At 54.0% G+C, this 25,101-nt stretch overlaps 10 protein-coding genes across 10 annotated transcripts; 3 read left to right on the top strand and 7 right to left on the bottom strand.

Moving 5' to 3' along the window:
* Positions 1-1,501: 1,501 nt before the first annotated feature.
* On the bottom strand, positions 1,502-3,713 carry PUNSTDRAFT_142604 (glucose-6-phosphate 1-dehydrogenase). Its single transcript, XM_007382082.1, has 9 exons — positions 3,699-3,713; positions 3,503-3,645; positions 3,421-3,455; positions 2,702-3,365; positions 2,558-2,649; positions 2,315-2,516; positions 1,951-2,255; positions 1,751-1,893; positions 1,502-1,697 (listed from the first exon to the last, which is right to left on the bottom strand). Exons 2-9 carry the CDS (start codon positions 3,585-3,587, stop codon positions 1,664-1,666), a joined length of 1,560 nt encoding a protein of 519 aa, XP_007382144.1. The 5' UTR covers positions 3,588-3,645; positions 3,699-3,713; the 3' UTR covers positions 1,502-1,663.
* Positions 3,714-3,821: 108 nt separating this feature from the next.
* Positions 3,822-5,991, bottom strand: PUNSTDRAFT_119552 (uncharacterized protein). Its single transcript, XM_007382081.1, has 10 exons — positions 5,931-5,991; positions 5,828-5,871; positions 5,666-5,745; positions 5,404-5,518; positions 5,294-5,346; positions 5,110-5,238; positions 4,555-5,058; positions 4,388-4,502; positions 4,190-4,333; positions 3,822-4,127 (listed from the first exon to the last, which is right to left on the bottom strand). Exons 1-7 carry the CDS (start codon positions 5,931-5,933, stop codon positions 4,934-4,936), a joined length of 549 nt encoding a protein of 182 aa, XP_007382143.1. The 5' UTR covers positions 5,934-5,991; the 3' UTR covers positions 3,822-4,127; positions 4,190-4,333; positions 4,388-4,502; positions 4,555-4,933.
* Positions 5,992-7,106: 1,115 nt separating this feature from the next.
* On the bottom strand, positions 7,107-8,776 carry PUNSTDRAFT_84829 (uncharacterized protein). The gene is made up of 11 exons (XM_007382080.1): positions 8,656-8,776; positions 8,581-8,597; positions 8,493-8,506; positions 8,355-8,432; positions 8,232-8,292; positions 8,111-8,175; positions 8,030-8,048; positions 7,910-7,980; positions 7,786-7,854; positions 7,669-7,733; positions 7,107-7,610 (listed from the first exon to the last, which is right to left on the bottom strand). The coding sequence occupies exons 1-11, from the start codon at positions 8,662-8,664 to the stop codon at positions 7,350-7,352; spliced, it is 729 nt and encodes a 242-aa protein (XP_007382142.1). The 5' UTR covers positions 8,665-8,776; the 3' UTR covers positions 7,107-7,349.
* Positions 8,777-9,236: 460 nt separating this feature from the next.
* PUNSTDRAFT_132714 (uncharacterized protein) lies at positions 9,237-10,397 on the bottom strand (the record flags this gene model as incomplete). The annotated part of the gene is made up of 6 exons (XM_007382079.1): positions 9,237-9,661; positions 9,714-9,782; positions 9,837-10,021; positions 10,074-10,134; positions 10,187-10,264; positions 10,319-10,397. 6 exons carry the CDS (start codon positions 10,395-10,397, stop codon positions 9,237-9,239), a joined length of 897 nt encoding a protein of 298 aa, XP_007382141.1.
* A 429-nt stretch (positions 10,398-10,826) lies between these two features.
* On the bottom strand, positions 10,827-13,964 carry PUNSTDRAFT_100285 (acetoacetate-CoA ligase; the record flags this gene model as incomplete). The annotated part of the gene is made up of 17 exons (XM_007382078.1): positions 10,827-10,883; positions 10,942-10,995; positions 11,051-11,116; positions 11,199-11,460; positions 11,523-11,607; positions 11,662-11,946; positions 12,002-12,140; positions 12,196-12,290; positions 12,349-12,419; positions 12,471-12,575; positions 12,628-12,637; positions 12,696-12,973; positions 13,036-13,083; positions 13,138-13,192; positions 13,240-13,276; positions 13,394-13,542; positions 13,598-13,964. The coding sequence occupies 17 exons, from the start codon at positions 13,962-13,964 to the stop codon at positions 10,827-10,829; spliced, it is 2,163 nt and encodes a 720-aa protein (XP_007382140.1).
* A 77-nt stretch (positions 13,965-14,041) lies between these two features.
* Positions 14,042-15,341, top strand: PUNSTDRAFT_100283 (uncharacterized protein). Its single transcript, XM_007382077.1, has 4 exons — positions 14,042-14,578; positions 14,642-14,791; positions 14,841-14,928; positions 14,987-15,341. Exons 1-4 carry the CDS (start codon positions 14,523-14,525, stop codon positions 15,128-15,130), a joined length of 438 nt encoding a protein of 145 aa, XP_007382139.1. The 5' UTR covers positions 14,042-14,522; the 3' UTR covers positions 15,131-15,341.
* Positions 15,342-15,611: 270 nt separating this feature from the next.
* On the top strand, positions 15,612-18,355 carry PUNSTDRAFT_112457 (endopolyphosphatase; the record flags this gene model as incomplete). Its single annotated transcript, XM_007382076.1, has 17 exons — positions 15,612-15,732; positions 15,804-15,854; positions 15,905-16,004; positions 16,089-16,174; positions 16,230-16,370; positions 16,430-16,451; positions 16,606-16,665; positions 16,715-16,764; positions 16,820-16,839; positions 16,893-16,956; positions 17,013-17,041; positions 17,101-17,172; positions 17,233-17,286; positions 17,338-17,400; positions 17,453-17,469; positions 17,522-17,972; positions 18,029-18,355. 17 exons carry the CDS (start codon positions 15,612-15,614, stop codon positions 18,353-18,355), a joined length of 1,728 nt encoding a protein of 575 aa, XP_007382138.1.
* A 481-nt stretch (positions 18,356-18,836) lies between these two features.
* On the top strand, positions 18,837-21,828 carry PUNSTDRAFT_112444 (uncharacterized protein; the record flags this gene model as incomplete). Its single annotated transcript, XM_007382075.1, has 7 exons — positions 18,837-19,474; positions 19,534-19,727; positions 19,783-20,498; positions 20,556-20,733; positions 20,790-21,151; positions 21,213-21,268; positions 21,321-21,828. The coding sequence occupies 7 exons, from the start codon at positions 18,837-18,839 to the stop codon at positions 21,826-21,828; spliced, it is 2,652 nt and encodes an 883-aa protein (XP_007382137.1).
* Positions 21,829-22,066: 238 nt separating this feature from the next.
* On the bottom strand, positions 22,067-23,855 carry PUNSTDRAFT_64698 (uncharacterized protein; the record flags this gene model as incomplete). The annotated part of the gene is made up of 4 exons (XM_007382074.1): positions 22,067-23,234; positions 23,290-23,360; positions 23,418-23,591; positions 23,643-23,855. 4 exons carry the CDS (start codon positions 23,853-23,855, stop codon positions 22,067-22,069), a joined length of 1,626 nt encoding a protein of 541 aa, XP_007382136.1.
* Positions 23,856-23,942: 87 nt separating this feature from the next.
* On the bottom strand, positions 23,943-25,095 carry PUNSTDRAFT_51230 (L30e-like protein). The gene is made up of 4 exons (XM_007382073.1): positions 24,950-25,095; positions 24,774-24,903; positions 24,647-24,716; positions 23,943-24,588 (listed from the first exon to the last, which is right to left on the bottom strand). The coding sequence occupies exons 1-4, from the start codon at positions 25,061-25,063 to the stop codon at positions 24,303-24,305; spliced, it is 600 nt and encodes a 199-aa protein (XP_007382135.1). The 5' UTR covers positions 25,064-25,095; the 3' UTR covers positions 23,943-24,302.
* Between the last annotated feature and the right edge of the window lie 6 nt (positions 25,096-25,101).

Here is a 25,101-nt window from a genome sequence, read left to right as displayed (position 1 = left end):
ATGCACTCGTGTTCTCGACTCGACGGGATCTGCCCTTCGCGTTTGGTCTGATGCAACCCGAACGCAGATACGGCGCGTCTTCGGGAAGCCGCTCTCCCGCACGATGGTCGCTCTACTATGTATGGAAGGCGCTCTCACCACCGTGACATAAATCATGTCGGGATTCATGTTGGCAGCATATCCACGAACACAGGAATATGACTCTCCGCGATGACGCTGACAGCCGGTGTGTAGGTCCAGTCAGGCCCTCAAGGATCCAGACTGGACGACGGAGCCAAAATAACGCGCCCGGAACCTCTCGGATTCCACGCTAATCCAGCGGCATACCCCCCACAGCCCCGGAGACCTCTTTTCGCCCGTTAAGGCACTGGCGTCGGATGGTCGGCGTCAGAGACTAGGCCTGGCTCTTGTCTTGTGTGCCCCGGTTTCATTGTCTCTGCATACAAGCTCCTGTACCACGCTCGGAGCGTCATAAAACCCTGCTTCAATGCATTTTCCAAGACTCTCACCCTCAGGCGACACCGCCGCGTACACAATCGTGCTCTGGATCATCAAACTCTATGGTGACTATCACGGGGACTGACTCCGGACGGCTCGCCTCGACGTCGTATCGAGTTATGGGAAAGAGCTCGCTTGAACGTCTTATGGTCTCTCGGATCTGTGCTCACCAAATGGGTCGATTGTCAGGAAAACGGACTCTGTGTAAGTAAGTAACAGTCGCGATCCCGTGGAGCGAGACTTCGGATCGGGGCCGAATGACCGACTTTCGCGGGCCTTCTTCCCCCACTCGTCCGAACCTCAGACGCCGCCAAGACATATGTCCTGGCCCATACCATAATCCGGCGTATAGATGCGGCGGTTACGAAATCGAGAGAATCCCGACGGCGAACTCTTGACTTGCTTACGACGGGAATCATTGAACCGCGGACGGTTGGCGTCCAAGATCCAACCGCTGCCTCGACGCCGAGCAGCTACCGATCGCTATGTTTCTGGCGGTCGCTCCGACTCACAGCTACCGAGACGAACTAAGCAGAGTGCCGTCGTTATTCGTGCTCCGTCGATGAGTTCTCAGGACAATCGCACTTCACTCGTTGCCAGGCATCACCTTCAAGCTCTTTCGGTATGTGGGTCGCCAAGCCTAATATCTTCACCTGCACTGGCAGACGCTCAGTCAGCCATCAGCACGATACGCTAACCCTATCCTGAGGAGACATACCAAGGAAGTGTCCAACCTCGGATTCATCCTAATACAAATCAACAAGGAACGACTTAGTCAATGCAGCTTCAATGTCGATTTGCTCGGTGAATGGACAATCTATGCTGCTTCGCGTTTTCCTCGGTTGGGTCATTTCGTGTATCACCCTTTCAGTCAGCTATGAACATTTTCACGTTGCATTATGGCTCGGTTATTGATAACCTGTTCAACCGGCATGCCTTTCCACCGGAACGTCCGTTAATGAAGCCCCATGCTCTGGCAGAGCCAGCAAATCAATCCATCAATGCACGATACAACAAGTATTTCATTTCATTTCATCAATGCTCCGGCTTTCACATATGCGGCGTACTCGTACATGGCACCTCAGTCATTTCCATCATCTTTCGTACAGACAACTAACTCTCGCGAATCTAGGCCAAGGGCTCGAACAGGACGCAGCATATCGGCTTAGAGGTTGGAGAGGTTGGTGACGGGCCAGGCGCTATTGCGAGACTCGTTAGTACATGGTTCGCGTTGCGTGAGGATAATACTCACTAGCCCTGATCAGCGCGCTTGTAACCATATTTGGCAATGAACGCCTCGAGCTCTTTGGGACCCCTAGAGCCGTATGGGTAACCAACGGGGTGGGGGCGCGGGCCGCTCTGGCCGTCTATCCAGTGCAGGATGGGCGTGAAGATCTTGAAAATCGCGGGTCAGCCTGTGAGGATGACCGGTAACAGCAAGGATCCCAGTACCTTCCAGGCCACGTCGAGTTCATCGTCACGGACGAAGTTGGAGTGATCGCCCTTGAGCGCGTCGAGGATGAGAGCCTCATACGCCTCCGGGATGTACGTCTCCGCGAACCGGCGCTTGTAGGTCAGGTCCAGCTCAGTCGGCATTGCACGCGTGTACAGGCCGGGCGTCTTAAGGTTCATCTTGAGGTACACGGCCTCGGAGGGCTGTATCCTAATGACGAGCTCGTTCCGGGCAATATCCTTGAAGATACCCTGCGTCACATCCTTGAACTGAATACGGATCTCGACCTTGGACTCGTTGAGTGCTGGCGCCGATGCGTCAGCACATGCTCATAGCTATGACCGCGATAGGCTTAGCGATTACCTTTGCCCGCCCTGAGAATGAATGGCACGCCCTCCCACCGGGGATTATGAATCCAGAGTGTCGTGGCGGCGAACGTGGGACAGACCGAGTTGTGCGGGACCGTGTCGTCGTCAAGGTAGCCAGGCTTGCCGTTCGCAGCCACGTATTGGCCCAATAAGGTGTCCGCACGCTCGATGGGAGGGATCGCACGCAGGACCTTGACCTGATGGGGCAACCCTCGTGAGACTTCACGTGACAACATACGCTGACTACACTTGCCTTCTCATCACGAATGTCCTCGGCAGAGAAGGAAACCGGACGTTCCATCGCTAGGACGCTGAGCACCTGCAGGAGATCTACGACCATATCAGCATCACGCTCTCATGATAGGGCTCGGTTTCCACTCACGGTTCTGGAGGACGTCACGTATCATACCGAATTCGTCGAAGTAGCCGCCGCGGCCTTCAGTACCGAATGGCTCCTTGAACGTGATCTGGACGCTACTGATAGAGTTCTTATCCCAAGCGGACCCGAGAGCGACGTTGGCGAAGCGCAGGACGAGCAAGTTCTTGACCATCTCCTTGCCGAGGTAGTGGTCAATACGGAAAGTCTCATCCTCGGTCCAGTGCTGCTTAAGCGAGGAGAGCAGAGTACGGCAAGAGTCGGTATCCTTGCCAAAGGGCTTCTCGACGATGATGCGGTTGATACCGCGTTTAGAGTAGCAGTGGGTCTTCAGGTTGGCAGCGACAGGGATGAACACACTCGGAGGGAGCGCGAGGTAGAAGAGACGGTGGCGCTGGTCTCCCTGATAACGCTTCTCAACCTCCTCAATATACTTGTTCAGGTTGTCGAACGCTTCGCCCTTTTCGTAGTCTCCGGAGACGTACGTGGTAGCCTTTTTAAATTCTTCGATCTTGGCCGTGATCTCCTCGTCGTTGTTGGGGTTCTTGATGTACGACGTGGTACGCTTGTGGTACTCGGCCTCGTCCATCTTCGTGCGCGCGTAGCCGACGATGTGCACATCTGTGGGGAGGAATCCCCTCTGGTACAGACCGAACAACGCCGGGTAGGTCTGGAGAGACCACGGATCAGCACGGTTTGATGCCGCTGGGGATAACGAGTGCTACCTTCTTCTTGGCCAGATCGCCCGACGCGCCGAGGACTGAATCGCGTCAGCGAGTGAGCGCTGGAGTGCGGCGGGGCGCTCACCGATGATGACGGTGTTGTCCTTGAGGGCCTCGTTGCTGGTCTCCATGGAGGGTATGGTGCCGGACATTGCGCGTTGCCTAGACATGGCGGGCTCCGATTGCGGTACTTGGTCCGGGGCTGGAGGTGGGTTTTTATTCGCGGACCTGTGTAACGCTGAGTGTGGGTAAAGGGTGGGTGAGAGCAGTGGTGGGCTGACCGATGCTTAGTGGCGAGCGACGCTTTCAGCCGCTGCAACATCCAAGCGGTGACGATATCTCATCCCGGCCCGGCCATCACGTTCATTTATCCTTTATCCAGTCTCTCACGCTCACCGACCGCCGGCTTCAACGCTGATGGCCATCGACACGGACCACCACGCGTCCTCTGAGATCGTCGTCGCCACCCTGCGCGAGCTCGCAGACGACGTCCATGTCGACGCCGACCCGGATGCCGTTCGCATCCGCTCCGGCGCGTTGTTCGCCCGCCTGAAGGCGCTCAATCGCGTCGCCAATGCCGCCACGCGTGCACACAAGCAGGCCACTCACAATGCGCGTCAGGACATGGACCAGACGCATTTAGGCCTGCAGAACCTTCTCTACGAGAAGCGCCATCTGGAGCGCGAGATAGACAAATGTCAGAAGTTTGCGTCAGTACTTCTTCCGTCGTAATATCCCCGGATGAATGTGATCTTAACGTGTGCTTTGTCAGATGTGTATATCAGGACATACCTCTATACTCCATGGAAGAGTTTCTCCAGTTAGCCCCGCTGGAACTACGAACCGAGGAGGTGCTGGAAAGTGAACATCAGCTCATGCTCAACCGCCTTCACTTTGAGCTGGCGGAAAGACAGAGGTAGATCTCCATAACGCCTTATGGACGTGCCTTGATAATCTGTGCTCATGGCAGACTCGACCAACGCAAGAAGGAACTGATGGCGCAGAAGGAAGACTTGCTCAAGCAAAGCAGATCCAAGCTGACCAAGATGGATGCTGTCAAGACGCAGATCGACCATCTCGTTAAGGTATGTCTCATCCATGCTCAACCCGCTCCCTGTACTTATCACTTTCTCCAAGACCGCTGGCGAAGTACAGAAGAAGGTCGATGATCTCGTGGGTTCGCCTACCGTGCCATAGCACAGGCTTAGCTGCCCCAGCCCTTTCGTCCTACCGGGTACCATTACAACCACACCCCTGCCACGATTGCCAGCGCCAACGATTCGACAATCATAGTTCTGTCCTCCCGCGAAGCTGAACCCAAATACATTGCGCGTCGAACTAAGGATAGCACAGGACAGAGGAAGTGACGATGAGTATGGTACAGCGAGGGAAGAGCAAAACACGGATAGGCCAGGTGGTAATAATGTATACATTGGGATCCTTGCACAGGATGTTCAATCAGAATGCAGTCCAAGATCTGTCAGGAGGAAGGGGTATGGGGAAGGGCGGGCTGCCATCACTCGTCGTCGGATATGCTGCCCATGTCGCTCATTTCGGCGTCGCCGTCGCTGTCTTCGCCCGTCTCTCCTTTGCCCGACGCAGCGTCTACCGCCTCCTTAGTCGCGTATCGTTGCACATACTCTGTGAAGGTACCTTAAGCAAGGGAATGAGGGTAGAAATGGCAAGACTTGCCCTTGACCTTGGTCTCATACTCCTTGGGATGCCGCATCATGAGCGCAGCGGCTTCACCATTGAGGGGATCGTTCGGGTTCGGGTATCGCAAAAGTTGAGGCAGGAACACCTCGAAGATGTTGATCATGTCTACGCCCACATGTTTAATTGCGATTAGCATCAACCCTATCCGGGATAAACGCACCGAACATGGGTGACCATGTCTGGTTTATCACGTCCAAACAGACAGAGCCGCTACTGGTTATATCTTCATTCAGCGTCAGGCAACGGACCTGCAGAGAACGTGCTGCTCACAGCTCGTCGATGTTCGGGTGGAATATCTTGTTCATGAATCCGATGCTCGGTGATTTGTACGGGTACTGGTCAGGAAGTTCGACATGAATCCTCCACACTCCGCCGGCGAAAGGGGCTACACATATGTTGTGAGTCACGGCTGTAGGACAGAGAGGTTGATATCTGCAATCGCGGGTGTAGAGCCGAATGAGCTCCGGAGTCGCAGACGGCGCATCCGATGTAGTACCCAAGCAGAAACAAGTTACCAGAATCCAAGACTCACTCTCTGCGGGCCCATGGAATCGCACGTAGAACTCTTGCATATTATCATTGACCAGGTTGACCTCATAGTCGGACATCAATCTGCGTCTTCGTCTCAGATCCTCATCTCCAGTCTCCAGGGTTGCATGGACGCAATACATCCTGCACAGAAGAGGACACGCACAGTTTCATGACATCGGTTTCGACTCGACGCTTTCCAGGGGCGCTGTAGATAATGCGATGGGCCTCAGTCAAATGTTTGGGCGCGTACGCCGGGGAAGACTCATCATAATGGAAGTGTAATCCTGGTGGAGGTAAGGTAGAGGTAGAGAAAGAGCTCAAGAGCGGTTGGGCGCCTGGGCGGTTTCGGGACTGGTCGACTCGAGTCTTACGCCGGGGATGAGCAATACACCGGTGCTCGTGTGTACCTTGTTATCTCCGACCATGACCATCATGGGCTACTCTGTTCTTCTTCTGACGCTTAGACATCGATACACGTTCCGTTAACTTGCTTTGGGCCGTTTCCAACAGATGCAAGACATCGATCTACATCAAGGCGACTTCGGAGCATGCTGCATCGTCGCTAGCGCCCTAGATCTCCATTACAGCATGGCATACTATCGCGACATATGCGTGCCGCACACGAATTGCAACCTTTTCTCAGAACAGATCTTCAATAATACCACTCCTCCACGACATAGTCCCAGTTGCTATAACGCTGCGGGGCTCTATGTCTGTTACCAATCTTCTGGTCCCCAGTGCTGGGCGACGATGCGCGCGCCGTGGTGGCCTGACCGCTGTCCGTAGGCAACGGTACGCTGTCATGGCCCCAAGATCGTGCGGCGATGAGAACAGCTAGCATGTATTCCTCGCATGAATCTAATGTCTTCGAAGGGGACATGCACAAGACTCACCGAGCCAAAACAGGCCGAAACCGCCGATCAGGATCATCTCTTCCTGCGTCTGGGTCAGGAATGGTGCCTGCGCTCTATGGTGTGCTACCACTCTGGTTCCCGCAGTCAACGTGGTTATATCAATCCATGGATAGCTGCGCTCACACAATCATAAGGGCGGAAATGGCTAAAATCGCGACGGATGCCTGCGTGAAGTTGTATGCCCCTATGCCATGGAACACCAATAAGACCAACCCCTTGAACCCAGTGTCATGGTCATGTTACATACCCAAAGACGCTGGCACCAGGTTGCCTACAACATGTGCAGCGAAAGCTGCCATAACACCTAACGCGAAATCTCAGCGGCGGCGGAATAATGGTCAGAAGGGCCGTCGACATACCAGCTGCAAGCGAGCGTCTAGGGTGACCCGTGAACAGAGTCATCGGGAACAACTGCGCTGTGCTCAACGACGAGTGGATGACTTAGTGTCCGTTGAGTATCGATGACAAATAGCCGTCGTACAATGCCTCGTGGTGGACTGACGGTGAACGCGAGGCATGATTTCGGGAGTGACCGCGAAAAAAAACGTGTTGCACGAGGCTGATACCCATTTACCCATTTACTACGTAGAGGGTCCTGAACGGCAATGGAACCCAGAGATTCATTTCTTCCGTAAGGAGAGGACTAGAAGGTGATTATGGCAACACCGCCGAAAACAGAGCGTGGTCGATGTTATGCTCATCCAACTGCGTAATCGTTTGTATTGTAAATTCCTTCCGCCTCCGCAAGCCCAGATTGCTACTGCAGTCGCATCACATAACACTTTGCACCTGCCCAGGGACTTGAGTGATAGTCGGAGCCTGGCCATTTTGCCCCGGTTGAACTATCAACGAGTGACCGGGTTGCTGTTGCACGACGTGGCCGCCTTGAGAGACCACGAAACCACCCTGAGCGGGTTGCGCCTGCGGGTAAGGGTAATACATAGGGTAACCTCTGGGGCCACCTCCTGCCATGCCCTCGTAGCCTGGATATTCACCAAACCACGGAAGTTCTGCGATAGGTTCTTGCCAGGCCTATTGCCATCATTCAGTTCAAAGTCCATGACAAATCGCTTATAATGAATCAACTCACGTAGTACTGGCCCAGAGTTTTCGCGCGTGATGTTAGGACGACGATGATCCAGAACGATATGAAGACTGCGGCAACGATTGTGAGAAGTTATCAGTGCGGCTCTGGGAAAACACTTACAAAGCGCAAAAAGCATCCAAGAGAATGCCTCCAGCACCTTCATCTCTCGGCAATAAGCTCGAGAAGAGGCTAGATACGGATGCAGTCAGTACCTAATGCCACCCTTCGTTGATAGTAAACCTACTGCTCCCGTTCTTCGTAGGTACGGTATCACTGCTTGCAATGTCGGAGCACTGGACATGTCCAATGATGTCCCTAATGGATATTAAGGGTCCATGCCGTCATCAGATCATGCACAACGTACTCAGCCCAAGCAGCTTCAGCTAAGAGGGTTGAAGGTCATGAGGGTCAGGCAGAAGATCGCAGATACGACGAGGATACGCACATAGCCACAATATTCCAACAATGATAACGAATAGCACCTCTGTCCTGGGTTGACTCCAGGACAGCCTGTCAACTCTATCCGTGAACATGTGCCGTCCAACATATATTTCAAGCAGACGAACAGAAGGATGAGGGCTAGAATGGAGGCAGCAGACACAACCAAGGAGAATATGATGAAGTCGGCTACAACGTCGTCAATGAGTTTAAGTTTACAACGAGCCTGAGCTATGAAGACGATGGCCCACAATGAATATGCGGAAGGAACTCGTTGGCGAAGTTGGCAGCTAGACCTAACACGGCCGCTGATAGCAGGAAGAAGATGACTGTGCGGGAAAGTGGGTAAGGAAATCATACTAGGCCATAGAAAGTGATAATGTGCGCACTGTAGGCTGTTAACCTGCGTGGTATGACGGCCCCCGATCACACGTCAGTTCAATTCTCCGGTGTAGATGGATTCGGAAGCGTGCAGACCTAAATCTCGCAAATGTCTGCCATGTCCATTCAGTGACATGTTCATGATATAATTCAAGATCGACAGATACCGACCTCGCTCATGGTCTCGCGTAGGGATCGTCAAGAAGTCGTCAGAGGGAGTCGTGTAGGTGTTGAGACGGAGAAACCCCAGTGATATACGCCGCAAGTACTGCACTGGTACGAGGGTCGAACCTCGAGGCGTCCGAGAAAGACCGGAAATGACGAACCTTCAGTGATATTACGTCACGTGAGACCCCTATATGGGTACAAACTCGGTGCTGAACGTAACGAAAGGAAGTTGTAGCGCACGGCGTTCTAATCGCGATGGTATACAACACGAACGAGTACGTGTAAAATCCCCAAAATAGCGATTACGAACTTTGCCCTTGATCCTGACGCCTTTGAAGGGATTGACTGCATCACATTGATCAGATCCTTACTGGCATCATTTCAAGTCGATTGAGTTCAAATCGAATGCTGAGCATTGTTATTGAGCAATTTGAAGTGTAACTCGTGATACAGTCTATGTTATGCCCGCGGGAAAACTACTGATACATGGCTTGCCTAGCTGGTAATGACGTTTTCTCGTGAATACTCGTTATAGCCCGTTAGATAAAGTAAATAAGAAATTGTACATGCGATCGAAAGCATCATCACCTCCGGGGTGACGCATCCCTGCGGTACTTGTCCCGCGGCGTTGGCCTCTTCGGAGAGGCATCCCGACGATATTTGTCGTATAAAGGTACGGCGGGTGCGGAGCGAGAGGCGTACGCCATTTCTGGTAGACCGAGGGTGCCCTGTGAGCGGAACGAAGAGCTTGGAGTAATGTATTTCTTCTCGCTGCTGCGACCACTCCGCCCGCTGTCCTGACGAGATGGACCTCCCTGGTAAGGTCGAGGACCGGGTCTGGTCCTCGATCGCGAGCGCTGGGGAGTTGTCGCAGGTTGGGGCAGTTTGGAGGACTTGGTTGTCGGTGTGAACCAGCCGTATACAGGGACAGGTCGTATCCAGACTTCTCGGCTGCCGTTGAGATGATGCCGAACGGCAAGTGCCATGAGGAATAACAGGAAACCGAGGACTGGACAATATTTAGCACTCATTTATGAACCGCGAGAACACTGGAAACGCACTGATAACCACGTTGAATATGGAAAAAGCCTCGAGGACACGGTATTGAGCGTGATAGGTTTCCGTCGAGACTAGACTCAGTAATGAGAAATACCCCAGAACCATTCGAGTTCGAAGATACTCACAGCCAGGCAAATCAATAGGTTCTGTGTCCGATTCATCCGAAAAGCATTCCACTTCCGCCGTCTGAGAGTCGGAAGTGGCCATGAATGCCCCAAGCGACAACCAGAAAATGCCTGCGAGCGCGAGACAACCGAGTTCGATTCTTGTCGAGATGGGGTTCAGCTCTTTGCGCAGAGTGAAGCCGAGACTGTGGACAAGTCAGCACAAAGCGGCGGACGAAGGAAATCGCGGCCACTGACAGGACAAGGAAGATGGCCAATGTAGCGCTACAGACAAAGATCGCGAAGGGAACAAAGCGAGCTTGTAGTTGCGTCAGTACTGGGCCCGGTCACGAAACGCCGACTCGACTCACTAAGATCCGACGACTGCAACAGTTGGAAGAAGTGTACAGAGATGCCCAAGCAGATAACCGTGAATACAAGAACCGAAACTGGATTAAGCGGGAGTCAGTGACAGCCGGATAGTGTCGAGTGAGACAACGCACTGTACAGAGCCAGTCTGACTATGTTGAAGATTGAGGGCCGGTGATAACCACGAGGAGCGTAAGCCATGAGCGAAGCCATGGAGAGTCGTTTGCCGGGGCGTCTATTGGATCGTGTGCTCGTCTGACGAGCGACGTTGGGGGCTGGTTGCGCCTTCATAAACCATCCTGGCATGTCTGCTGGTAACCTTGAGGCGACGGGGCGTGAAAGAGGTGCAGCAATCTAAGCAGTCTTCCTTCGCCTGAGTCGCGATGTCAGGTCGTGGCGGACCTGATGGGGACGGTGAGGGGTGCGAGGGAGCTCCCGGAGGGTGCCCTAAGCATGGCCGACGGCTTTTCTATTCCGACAGGCATCTGGAAGTTTTAGATAGCGTGGCTGCCTCGAGGCGTACTCGCTCCACGGCACCAACACCGGGCGTGGGAGAGCAGGATCAGACCCAAGACCATTGTTCGCCGGCCTTGCGCCACAGCTCCGAACGACATCAATCACAGCTACTTTGTACAACAGAAACTACAGATCTTCTGCTCTAAGCCTTTCGCCGATCGCTGTGTACTCGTCGAGGCATTCCTGGGCGACACGAGTTTCAGCCACGGCCCTGCATACTGCACAGCATTCCACGACTTACTGGATTCCGTAATGTGGCCGGATTGACGCTGCTTACCGGTGCGCCATTGATGATCTGATAAGGCAATCGGGGTCGGCGCGCAGCTGCGGTGCAAAGCGAGCAAGTTCACCTTCTTAACAGGTACCTCCACCCGCTTCCCATTAAGTGTGTAGGGCACGTCTTCTACCTGGACGATCTATCGGAGCAAAGTAAGCCAGCATCATCAATGGAGCTGCTGGGAATGAAGCGGTGCAAGAAAACGGGGCCCGGAGACTTACGCGTGCAGGGACATGCCTGGGGCTCCTTCTCGTTCTAATTTCGGCCTTGATACTTTGCTCCAGCTCCTTTGTCAGTCCTAGATGGCCGTCCTGCAACTTGATAAAGAGGACAACCCGTTCATCAGCTCCGCCTTCGGTTTTCTGCCCCACAGCCAAACAGTCAACGATGGTCTCGGTAGCGCTGCGGTCTCGTGAAGGCGCAAAACACGCGTCCAACACATCATATATCTCTGCCGAACCGAATCGAACGCCGCCGGGATTCCTGACCGGAGCACCGGAGATGAGCCACAAAGAGCAATGTAAACGTAAAAAGCCTGCACGCACAGAACGCCGTCGCTGCGCCCGAGCATAACAACCCCACCGCCATTGCCTTCACGCGACTCAGTGATGAGAACATGGTCGCCATGGTCTGCGCAGCACGGTGAGATGGATGGGCAAATGCGGAGGAGAGCGAGGGGCTCACACCACACGCCTGGACACTGGGACTTGAAATAGGCCTCTTGGAACCTGACTTGAGCCGCCCGCACAGCGTCTTCCGTTCCGTACCCCGGCAGGGGCCAGAAGCCTACCGGCATGCACGGGAATGGCCTCAAGCACACCAGTTCCCCCGCTTCGTCAGGACCGGACGGCGTCCCAGTCTCCGTGAAGGCCGTGATAGCCATACCCAGTTCCCGGCATTGAATCTCACCACGATATACCGGCAGCGCAGTACACATGCCTGCGAACAGGGAGCATATATCGGTCCCGCCTAGAACGTGCTCCAGCTCAATTGGTTGGGTGACGGTACATGAGAGGTTCCGCACCCGTGATAGACGCGAGAAGAACGTCTTTCTTGATATGCGAATATACATAGTCGTATGAGAGTGGGGCCAGGGGCGAGCCCGTGGAGTAAATATGCTTTAACGTCGAAAGGCGGTGATGCTCAGCTGGACGGTATCCTTTCTGGGAAACGGGATTTCAGCTATCAAGTAACTGATATAAGCTACAATGCTCGTACCGAAAGTTGGTCTAGGTATTTGGCACTTGTTCCGAATATAGTGATACCGAGTTCGTCAACGAGGCGCCAGAGATATGCGGGGTCGCGAAGTGGGCCTGCGTTCATGAATCAGGTCATTAAGGATGCAACGGTCGCGCTCTCCCGCGTACGCACTGCCGTCGTAGAGCACAAGCGTGCATCCTATGCTTAGACCACTAACGAGGAAATTCCACATCATCCATCCTCTGCGTTGTGCCAGTAAGTATTGAAAGTGATAATCGCAGGGCCAACCTTACGTCGTCGTATAGTAGAAGAAAACGTCCTCCGCGCCGATATCCGCACAAATAGCCAGTTCCTTGCGTAGTTGGAGAAGCATGCCACCTGCCCGGTGAACGATAGGCCTGTACCAATCAATGAGCTCTCCTTCGGGTGCATTAAAGAAGCCCTACTAACTTCGGGCGGCCTGTGCCATTGTCGATGATATGAGTTCTCGGCAGCCATGAACGTATGCGGGTGGTCACCTGTGGTCCCCGAAGAGAAGAGAATCCATAGCGGCCAATCGAAGCTCTGCCTTCTCCACTCTATCTCCCCATCTGGTGTCCTGCCTAATCTGCACTTCGTCCCACTATCGACGAAGTCCCTCCAGCTGATCCACCCGTTCTCCCAGCCACGGGAAACGGGCACTGTGGATGACACCTTGGGGATTACCACCACTTGTGGCATCTCTGGCACACGCTTCTTCAGGCTGTCGAGGAGGCTGGCTAGTTTTGGAAGATGGTGATGGACTTTGCCGTTGTACCTGCATATGTGGCAGTTGTCGACTAGGCATTCAGGGCCGCGGAAAGAGCTGGTAAGTCTTACACTACCGCATCCACGGAGAATATGATCTTCGGTTGTACTTGCTCGAAGCTAAGCACATATGAGCTTGATCCACGAACGTGCATGCACAGCGCTGGTTCTCACCGTTCGAGCACGCCCATGGGACCAAAATCGGCCGCGGCGCTGACCCAAATGCATCCTGTCCGACGGTCAGGCTTGTCTAGCGCCCCGGATCGCCCGACGAACCTATTGCCGTGGCAGCGAGGCATGCAGCCACGTTCTCCTATTAACACAATCAGATCGCGATTCTGGGACGCAGTTGGATTTCCCCGCAATCGACCCCATGGGCATCTAAATTTGGGCACTGGAAAGGCGCTCGGATTACGAAGATGATACATACAATACAGTTCGATGAATATGACGCCACTCTATCTCCGGGGCGGAGGCCGCGCAACAGCAGAGCGGAAACAAGATCCGCGACCAGGTCGTAGAGCTCCGCATACGTGATACGCCTCTGCTCGGGCTCTGGGTCTTCGAGAGTTGGCTCCGCTGAGTAATCAATGGTGAGCCTCGACCCAGCGTAGTATGATGAAACTTGGCGCACTGGCTTCAATAAGAGCACATTTATCGGCTGCCCGACACCAGAGCATATTCTCAGCCCAATTGAGCTGAGCATCAGCAAACCAGGTGGGGTTGGCGTCCGGTTGAGCGGACGTATCCACGATGTGTCCGCCCTTGACGCCCAGAATGTCGGTTTCATCCCATACGGTGCTCCAGAACTCGTCGAGAGCATTGCCCGTAGACCACTGATAGAGATCAGAGTACGAGGCCAGATGCAAACCGTATTTCTGATTCACTCGATCGAGGAACTTGAACGTGCGTGACGAGTGCGGGCTCCCCGGTACGTACAGCGGCTCCGGACGGCTATGCAACGCTGAGCTGGGCGCTTCGCCGCCAAGATCGGTGCTCATCTTGGGGTTCGAAATGGATATAAGTAGAGTCACCAATGCCACCGGAGTCGGGAGGTCTTCAACGATCACAGCGGGGGCAGCCCCTATGTGGTGAGACTAAGGAAAAGGAGGAGACGATCGAATTCGTCCGGCCTTCCGAGGCTGCTGACGGATGGGCGTGCGAGTGAAGTTGCTCTCCGCGCTGTGTGGACGCGTGCTCCCGGCGGGATTAGAAATGGGATGCGGCAATCTAGGCGATTGAGCGCCTGAGTCATTCGTCGGTGGTAAGACACACGTTCGTCAACCGTTCATCCACAACCTTCCACGCGGGCCACTGCTCACCTCTTTTTATAAAACCCGCCACCCAATCTCGTCTTGTACCTCGACCGTATCAGTGCTCCTCTCTCAGACCATACGCTGCGTTGCGATCTGCTCCAGCCTTCTCTCGCACCCGTCAACAGCTGCGCCAAGCCATTCCGCAGGCTTTAACAGCCCCCGGCTATAACTACAGCTCACCACTCCCCGGCCGTCAAGCAAGACATCCCCCTTTCCCGTTCAGCCATCTTCAACCAGACAAGCATGGATCGCTACCTCGCTCCCCATACCCCGGAGGCTCAGGCCCACTTCCACTTCACGTGAGTGCGCACGCTTACCGTCCTTGATCTTCAACGCTGACGATATACCCTTTGGACTCCTAGCGAGAATGGTGAAAATTGGGATTTTGACGCACCGCATGTCGACGAGAAACAATTGGCTAGCTGCGCAGTCTACTCTGCGTTTGCACGTTATCTAAGCGGCACAGATCTTTACATTCCTCCGCGGAACCGGAAGGAGCTGGAGAGTGTACTGTGAGTATGTCTGCGGCCGCCCTGAGTCCCCCGCTGACATTGCCTCCAGGAGGAGATACTCTCATGATGCCATCCACAACCTGATTGCTAGCTCTCCGCGGTCGCAGGCGACTCTGCAGCCCGGTGGCTACAGTCGCGTAAGTTCTACCCATGACTCTGACACCAATTCATCGAGCTCACCGTGTATTACCTCAGATGTGCCAACATGCGGAGCTCTCCATCCGGAATGTCATAAACAGCAACGACAACGGCACCCACCTCATCGAGCTACACCGTTCAACCAGTGTCGTGTCGACAGACATGGACCGGTCCCCCTCTCGTTCCGTCAAGATTCAGTGAAGCTCTTACGCTATGTCATCGCACCCGCACTATTCGCTATCGCCGCATTACCATCATCTGTACACTACGCAACCACGCCGAAGGGGGCTCGAGAAACTGATTATTTATAGATGTTCTGGTTCCCGAGCCTGTACGTCACCATTCAATACGCGTAGAATACCGCCTTTGTAACCTAGTTCTTGCTGCCTTAACTTTATACATTTCCGTTCCGCTCAGTCAACGCAGTACGGTAAGTGCCATAAATGAGTAAGACCGAGCTGGTTCCGGTGATTACATCTACTTCCGCGGAGTTCGCCATCCATTGGACCGTGTCAACCAAGCGCGAGCGACGAACGTGCATCCCTACACTGGCCTTGATGCCGACTTCAGGACAACCGCCTCTGCTTGAGTCCAAATACTGCTGTTCCTGCGCGACGAGGCTTGTGCAGGGATTCTGACCGCGTCACTTGTGCGGTCGAGTCAAACAGTACTGGAAGTTGAAATGCTTCGCTCACGATTGGTGCCGCTGCTTTTCGTCGGATGGCTCGGTTGCCTCTACGAGCAGGGCTACGCCGCACCTACGGATGCTCAGATCCCGTTCGATGTCGAAGGGCCGACTACCGGTGAGCATGATACGATGCATACACCATAGAACGTGCTAAAATAATATCGTTACACTCAGCACTCGCGTCAGAGAGCCGCAGTTTACGCGGGCGATTCCTGCACATAACTGATATGCATCCTGGTGCGCATGTAGGGTATCGCGGTCCGGTCATCGTCGTGACAGCATATCAGATCCTTGGTATCGACCGGGAAGCTCTACATCCAAAGCTTGTCATCGAAAGAAACCCAAGAAGCCGAAGCAGGAGGTTGGATACTTTGGGACAGCATACAGGCGCGTTATTGTTGTACTTGCGATTTCCACTTCCCGCCATCCCTTTTCGCATGAAACGCCGCTGACGATGGTCTTGTTCACCAGCGATTGTGATTCGCCGTTTGCGCTTACGAACTACACGATGGATTTCCTTGACAAGAACTGGGCGGACGAGATAGACTTTGTAATATGTGCGTTCCCCCGAACTGGTTCCGCGACTAGCGCGTGGATCTCATTGGCCTACAGGGACCGGCGATAGCGCTCGACACGATAACGATCAGAAGCACCCAAGAACAACGGATGAGATCTATGACCTTAACCGCGCAGTTGCGGCGAAGATGGAGAAGGTCTTTACTCGTAGAGGCATACCGGTGGTACCCAGCCTGGGTGAGTGGATGTCATTCGCAGTACGTCCTAGTATTAAAGCGGCGGTTCTGATGCTATAGGAAATAATGACGTTTGGCGTAAGTTGTATCTAGTAGAAGATATATTATATGCTAACGGGGTGATATGGTAGCTCATGTGAACTATATTTTGTATCTTCATTGTATCGACTCGAATTGACCCTTGTGCTTTCCGTCGCAGAACATAATGCAACCAGGTAGGCTCGATTTGCATCCAGGCTTCTACGTCACGCTGACCTGTTGATAGGTCCTAATAGCATAACCTACGAATTTTCTACGTGAGTGCCCCCCTTTCATGCTTGAACTGGTCTGGATCCACCTCGCCAGAATATGGAGGGCTTTCGTCCCATTCTCATCTTATCAAGTCTTTCAAAGAGGTGAGCTCGTTTGGCCTCTCCTCGTGTTTACGGGCTTCATGAAACGGGTCAACAGGCGGATACTACTCGGTCGAGGTATGGGTACCGTATAGTGAGATCCCGAACACGACGAACAACGAGCAACCTAGGTCATCCCGAACTCTGTTGCTGTGATAGCTCTCAACACCATGTATTTCTTCGATTCTAACAAGGGTACGTCCTTCCCGGCATCAAGTTCATCGGGCTTTCATATAACGATCTGTGCGCAGCGGTTGGGGGTTGTGAATACAAGGAAAAGGTCAGAACATTCACATGCATTGCCGGTATCAACGATTTCCAAAGTCCGCTACCCCTTAGGATGACCCCGGCAATCTGCAGTTTGACTGGCTCGAGGTACAACTCGGCCGTTACAGAGAACGTAACATGCAGGTAAGTGACAGGCCCACGCTGTCAAACGTTTTCCAGGCTGATGACCGCTTGTAATCGAAGGTTTGGATCTCAGGGCATGTCCCTCCCTCCTCGGGCAACTACTGGCCGGAATGTGTGAGCGTCATCTTGACATGGACTGCGTAATTGTCTCTGACAGCTATGAAGTACGTGCGTTACGTCGAGCTATCGCTGCGATTCCAAGACACGATACTGGGACATCTGTATGGGGTATGTGGACCGTTGTTCGGCAAATATTGATTAACACCTGGAACTCGAATAGCACATGAATGCAGACCAGTGCGTGGCTCAGCTTGCTCGATCTGTTATCGATATCCAAACCAGTCCACAGTTTCTTCTTCTTGGAGGCTGGTGACCTCGACTTCTCGGCCGATGCCGGCGCTTTGGCGACTCAGGGACCGCCTGACGCTACTTCACACTCGGATCTGTTCGAGTCCTTGGTGGAGGACTTCGCACAGCTGCCCAAAGCGAAGAAACTGAACCATGATGATTACGCGGTTGTCAACGTAGCGCCAGCAGTAGTCCCCAACCCCTATCTGCCGTCTTTCCGAGTATACTCTTATAACATCAGCACGACCTCAGATTTGGACAGGTCCGATGAACTGACAGCTGGAAAGCGCAGGCCGGGACATCCCCGCGGGAAGAAGGGAGACAAGAAAACCCTTTGCAAGCGACCCGAGTATTGGGATACCTGGAGGTGCCATCTAAACAAGGGATTCAACTCGGATTCATCCGCTCCCTCGCGTACGAATGGGTTATGGACCCCGCTGGGCTATGCGCAGGTGAGACGGAGCCTGGGTCGGCGGGCCCGCGGTTCGCTGATCGCTCTCGACCCCAGTATTATCTGCCCGAAAAGCAGTTGAAGAAAGCAACTGCCAATCGGCCTCCGAAGTGGAAGATGGAGTACTTGACATATCCGGTCACCGCCCTTCATCCCAATGCAGATGCAGGCGAAGGCGATGCAGATTTCATCTACCCCGTGCCCGTCCGGCATCTCCCCCGATCGTTGCGGGACAATACGACTGCCACGAAGTCGAAATTCGCTCCGTATAAGATGGAGGACCTGACGATACCGAGCTGGCTAAAGCTTGCGCGGCGGCTGGGTGCGCCGGAGGGGGAGAAGTTGCGCGCGCGGTTCAAGCGCTACATGTTTCAGACGAGATAAGCTGAGAGTGTCGAACAATTACAATCGGAAGATGGGTTGATCGAATCATCGATGGCGTTTGCATCAAAAGAGAGTGATGTGGCGGAGGGCGTACACAGATGTAAATATGGCCGCAGATCAGAGCTTGGTCACCCGAACTCCCTCTTCCTCCCAGTCGCCATCCCAACCACCCACGTTCTGGAACTGCCTTCCGCGCCGTCGAGTGTATCGTTTATCTTTATTGCTTGCTCGCTTTCGCCACCACCGACGACGGCTGGCGGTCATCGTCTTCACCTTTGCGCACCCGGCCAGACGCGAGTCGTGCTCGCGCACTTCTAGCCCGAGGCCCAATACCCTCCTTCGTTCTACGTGTACACTTGCTCCCCCTTTCTAATCCGACCCTACAACCAGTTCCAATTCAACACCGGCAGGACCGACCTTGCGCACCAGCCCGCCCACCCTCCTTAGCACCCCAGCGCAACCCCGTTCTCCGCCACGCCGTATGGCAGCCGTGAACATGCAGATGATACCGTCTCACATCCCCGTCGACTACATGGGCGTTCACTCGCGTTCCACGTCCGTCTCTTCCTCATCGTCTCATTCTGGCTCAAGGCCCCAGTCCTCTCATGGCGCCCTGCGCTCGATGGCTCCCACGTCTGAGGACCTCTACCGGGCGTCCCTCCAGCTAGGTCAGCACTCCCTCAACGACCATACCAGACATCTTTCCAACCAGTCGCATTCATCTGCGTACTCACTCGCTTCCACCGACCTCGGCACTCCAGCAGATTCCCCTCCGAATCACAACATCATGAATCCGGCCCTAAAAGGACATCTGCGCCCATCTCACATCCGCGCACGTGCTGCTGCCTCACCTTATCACCGCGACGCAGACATCTACTCGTCTTCCAGCGAGACCGAGGATGTGGGCATGTACCTTGCCAATCCCGCCGATTTCCATCCGCACCCGATGTTCGCAAGCCAGCACATGCAGCCCACCCCGGAGGCCATGCACACCGCGGGAGCTTTCGGACGGATGACCATCAGCCCGGATCAGGCGCTCGAGAAGCTGGCCGCCAACGTCCGGGCTGCGACCACTACGAGTGCCGCGGACCGGGCAAAACAGATTTTCGTCCAGGCTTGGTCAGTCCTATGTGTATCATGTGTTTCAGAAACAACGCTGACGCGACCTTCTCTCGCAGGCTCACCGCGAACTACACTCCATATCCCGATGGAAACGTTCCTCGGCAAGGACTGTATTTTTCGTACCGCCGAGTCTGCGATCAGTACGGGATCCCACACATTAACACCGCAACCTTGGGCAAGGCCATCCGGCTCTGTTTCCCGACGATCAAGACTCGCCGCCTGGGAGTGAGAGGTAACAGCAAGTACCACTGTAAGAATGGCTTTCGCTCTATCTCACGCTGTGATCGCTAACAAGGTTTTCTCAGACTGCGGTATCCGCCCCGCCACCTCAGCAGAGGCGGAGTTCCTCCAGGACTATATAAGGAAGTCCAACAACAACGCAGCTCAACAATCGGTCAATGCGGCTCGCAACGCTACGGAGAAGGGAGATGACGGTTCAGATGACGAGGACGACGAGTCCGAGGGTGCCACCTCTCAGCCTCCGTCCAAGCGCAGCTCCCTTGTTTTGGGCAAGCCGAACGGGGAGATGCCTACTTTCTCGGAAGAAATGAGTGAGAAGACGCCGACTGCGGCCGCCATGCTGTCCCAAGCACAAGCACAAGCGCAGGCTCAAAGGAGCAACACCTATCCGAACTATGCGCCTATTCGCCGCCATCCCACCCCTCAGGACGGCGTCCCTGGCTCTTCCCAGTCGTCGCCGTCCTTGGTCCCATCGGCACCCGCTCCATCAACTGCCGGTCAAGCCCAGTCTATTTCTGTGCGCCATTTACCACACTTCCCAAACATCGAAGAAGCGTTGGGTTCGGGATCTTCCGCTCACAACCTGGCCGCTCGTGAGGTGTGGGGTTGGTTCCAGGACCATCTCGATGCCTTGCTGGAGAGCATCAGGTTGTTCCGGTTTGACCAATTTGAGATGCACGTGCGCACTTTCTGGCCCAGCCTTCAGGGCGTTCACCGAGAGTTGGTACATGCGCCCGCGGTTGCCGGACTTATGAACCGCGCCGACGCCATCGTCTACGACGTACGTGATTGCGATGATCAGTTTGCTATATGGAACTGATCCATCGACTGTTCACAGGAGATTCTCGAGATCCTTAGGTCTCAGATGTTGTCGCCAATACCGCCTGCTTCCTTGGCCAGCTTGCGTCAGCTGGCCGATAAGATGGAGAAAATCCTTCTGGTTGCACTTGAAAGCTATGGCAGTACGTTCGTCGAACCAAAGGTAGAACTCGGCGCACGATTCGGGCACTTAGTTTGTTAGTTGGAGTCTGCTTCTATGCTCACGATCATCTGCTGACAGTTCGTTGCACAGTGCGATTCCTCGACATCTACCAAGTCACGCAAGCTCTGAACACCGTTCTAACCAGCCAAAAGCAACTCGCCGAGATGCGCCGCTCCTGGTCGAAAGTGGATTTCGAATCTGTCCGCAACCAGTCCGCACTGGTCTGCAATTGCCGTCACGAAGACCTCGTTCACTTGCTCGAGAACGAGTTCGTCCATCTCCTCGAGAACTTGCAAAAGAGCGCGGAGCCCGTCAGGGATGTTATGACATGGGCCGACAAATGCTGCGAGCGTCTCATGGGTGGAGGCCGCGGAGAGGAGAGGAGTACCATGAGTTCTCGGAGTGTTCTCATCCGCTGGGGCTATGTGACCAGTCAAGTAATGAGAGACCTGGTGCGCAACAGTCTTCTCTTTCCTTCGTTACATTGATACTGACCGAACGCCTTTGGGTCAGACGATTCGGAGTGATCCCGCTTTCGGCGCTTTCCAGATTCTCAAGCTATTCTTAGAGTATGTCGCACTACCGGCGTATGATCATTCGTGAATAACGTCTGCCCTGCAGTGACTGGATCGCGGTCAATGTCCTTCGAAGCGTGGCACTGTCGACTAATTCGGTGGCGGCCTCGGTTGAACCCGTCATGCAGCAACAGTTCTTTGCCCTGTCGCCTATGCCAGGCCAGGAGAGCTTCAGCCAGTCCCTCGACGTCACAGGTGCGCCGATGATGGCGCACACGCCGACGACTTCAAGCATGCTTGCGGCCTTGCAGGCAGATACGTTCCCTGCAGGCGCTCTCGAATCGCCCTCAAACGGCTTCAATGCTTCCGACTACGGCTTGTCGTCCTTTATGGACACTACTGTTCCTACGGACGATTCCATGCCTGCTGGACAAGCTGGACTGTCTTTCGGAGACTACAGTGCCGCAGGCGCCTTTGACGTCGCTGGCTTCGCAAGCCAGGACCTGGGCATTGGTCCTTCACCAACCTCCGGCCCATCAGGCGAGCCTGATGCTTCTGCCCCTGCTGCTTCGGAACAGCCAGAACTCCAGAATTCTGAAAGTGCGTCTGCCTAAATGGCTACCGTCGATATATCTGTGGTAAAGAGTGATCAATTATCTTCTGCTGATGTTGCTACTCGGTTCTATATAGTGTCCCATTAATAATTGCTGTTCTGTATCCGATATTATATGTCCTTGCTCTTCGCGGCTGGTGGCTTGTAAGCATAGTTAACACGGACGGGCGTCTCTCCTTGTTCTCTCATATTGAAATCATAATTCCGTGAATAAACCAATACACCGGTTGAATGTAAGGTCATCGCTCTGAGCCGTCGACCTCTTGCTCCTGTACATTCTCCAGCTTGTCGGCCACCTCCGAACCGGGGACGGCGGTGGACTTTGTATCGGCTACGCTCGGTGTAGGCGCAGGTTCCGCAGGTTTTTCTCCATTACCAGCTGGAGGGACAAGCTCCCCATCAACAATGATTACCCCTTCCGTCTCAGCCTTCGTGCCAAGAAGGCGCCGTACTTCTGCCTCCGCCTTGGCGATGTTCTCGGTGGTGACTCGGGCCTGGTTTGCTTCGAACCAGGCTTTCTTCGTCTTCAGGTCCTTGATAACGCGAGGCACCTCGTCGGGAGACGTGGGAGGCGGTATCGCGAGAGCGAAGAGAGCGTGGAGAGTGGGCATCGGAACGTTGAGTTTGCCGGTCGCGGGCGCCTCAGTGGTGGGTGTAGCAGTTTTTGCACCCTTCTTACCCCTTTTACCTTTCCCTTGGAAATACGCCTCTTCATCCTCGCCCTTCTTCTTCCGCACCACCAGCCCTTCCGTAGGAGCCTCCACTTGCCGAATTTCCAGTTTAGGGACGCCGGCAATGTCGGATTTTACACCGGAAGAAGGTGTAGACGTGGAGAGGGTGCCGCTGCTAGCTTTACCAGAGAATTGGTCGATGAGAGTTTGGCAATCCTCGATCTCAGCCTGGTATGCTGGTATTGATGCCTCCTCGCGTAGCTTTTCCGCCAACGCCTTCTTCTTCTCCTCTTCATGGGCCGCCCGCTCGGCGCGGGCTCGCTCAGCACGACGGGCACGATCTTCAGCCAGCTTAGCGTAGAACCGGTCGTTGGCTTCTCGATACTGCTTAGTAGATTCGCGACGTTGATTGTGAAGAACGTCAAGCTCGGCCTGCAGTGCGTTGCGCTCGTCGAAGAGCTTGTTCCTATTGGAATAAGCATCATCCGCCTCCTTCTTGAGCTCTTCCAATTGTGCTTTAATACTGGCGTAACGCTGCGATATGGCTGCCACCTCCGGATCGTCTAGCTGCTTGCGCAATTCGTCCGCTGCTGCACGAGAGGCATCGATGGCCTCTTGCTCTTGCTGGAAGCTTTCAACCGTTTTCCGGGCACGCTTGCTTTGCGAAATTTCTTGGATAGCCTTTTTCTCCTCAGTAATTTTCATAGATCCAGATTCAACGCGTGCTTCGAGATTCCTTCGCACCCGCATGTCAGATACTTGTACTAGATACTCATCAGAAACTGGCGTACTTGATGTGTGCGTCCACCTCAGCGACGGTCTTGAAGGGAGTTCGAGACTTCGCAGCGTTCAGATCCTTGATCTAATTATCCGAAAACGTCAATATTTGGATGTATAGACATCAAGAACCGCAGCCCACCTTCTTCTGGATGCTCTCATTCAAAACATTGAGCTGGTCGTGGATCTTGCCGCGAGAGGTCTTCCCATTCGCCTGTTGGCCCCGGATTTCGTCCAGCTCTGCGCGGAGCTTTGTCCTCCGATCATCTCCCGCACCCCCCTTGCCAGCAAGAGCAATTTTCTCCTTCACTGCAGCCTGGCCATGGAGTGAGAACACTGCTGGAACCAGCTATAGCAGGAAATTCACGAGTTTGGTCTGCAGACTTTCAATCTCCTTCTTGAGTTTCTCCTGCTCGGCATCATAAACCGCCTTGTCTGGCCTGTTGCTAGTAGCCGGAGCGGTAAACTTGAAGCTGTCTGCTACCTCTTCGGTGGTGGGAGTTGCCGAACCGTTCGTAGCAGGCTTGGAACCCTTGCTCTTAGAAGAGCTACCATTAGCAGTAGGGGTCTTTGGGGCCATGGCAGCGGTATGAATAGAGGAGTAAGGACTGACTGCGTGTAGTAACGAACTTCGTCGTATTGGCCGAGGTGAGCGAAACGACTTGCTGTCAGTGCTCTAGAATTATTCACTGCCCGATCACCACCACGTGGCTGCTCTTAACCCTGAATCAAAGGTACAATACACGTACACGACACGAAGAACGAACGATCGCTGTTTGTCTGGTACTTAGTATGCGTTATGCGACGCTATTAGAGTTGTGTGCCGAGTAGGTTATTGTGACAGGGACTGGTAACCACCGTCAACATGGCCGGAATGGCCAGAGATCATCTGCAGGATCATCCAGCGATAATGCGTTTGCGTGACAGTACTTCGTCAGGCGTATGAGATTTGGCCAACACCTCGCGCGTGAACTGATTTAATAGTAAACGCATTTATCACAAGATCATGCGAGAGGAGAGAGCATACTCAGAAAGCGATGACAGTGTCCATCTTGCTGACTTCCTTGTAGCATTCGTCATAAAGCTCGCGATACTCGCTGTCCTCCGCTATCGTCTCCCCTTCTTTGGTCTTGGGCTTTTTCTTCTGATCTGGAGTGATGAAGACGCAACTCGTTGGTCGTTTTGTCGAGCCGGCGTGACCGAGTTCCTCTTTCGAAGATACAAAAACGTAGGGTATTTGCGCATCTTCACACATTACCGGCAGGTGGGATATGATATCTATCGGGGTGATGTCGGCCGCGAGAACGACGAGACTAGCGTCCACAATGAGCATGGAACTTGGGGAATAGGCATGCAGGGACAATAGCGCACCCCTTTTCACCCTTTCGGATCCCCTTGACCACCTCCTTCACTCCACGTTTTAGGTGCCGTTGTTTGGAGGCTAAGAAGTAGCTCTGTGAGCGATTTAAACGTGCGCAATATATTTCGCACAACGCACCCTTCTTTACCGTCTTGTGAAGCTTCTTGAGCAACTTCTTCTGTGCGAGTGGCTGGGCAATGGGCGAAAGATCCTCAATGGGTACCACTAGCTCGTCCTTGTCCTTCTTATCCTTTTTCTTCTTGTCCGTCTACACAACATTGGGCACTGTGTCAGTGGATTTGCTGAACACGAACCTTCGCTGCAACCGTATCGGTCATCTCCACGTCTTCCGACATTCCCTCAGCAGCAGCTGCTGCTGCTTTCTCCTTCTTGCTCTTCTTGTCTTTCTTTGATGGTGATTCCGACATGGTGAGCAAGTCGCAGGAGCTGAATTTCGCAACGGGTC

Source organism: Punctularia strigosozonata, assembly GCF_000264995.1.
Source record: "Punctularia strigosozonata HHB-11173 SS5 unplaced genomic scaffold PUNSTscaffold_4, whole genome shotgun sequence".
NCBI lineage: Eukaryota > Fungi > Basidiomycota > Agaricomycetes > Corticiales > Punctulariaceae > Punctularia > Punctularia strigosozonata.
This window is presented reverse-complemented; position numbering and strand designations above follow the sequence as displayed.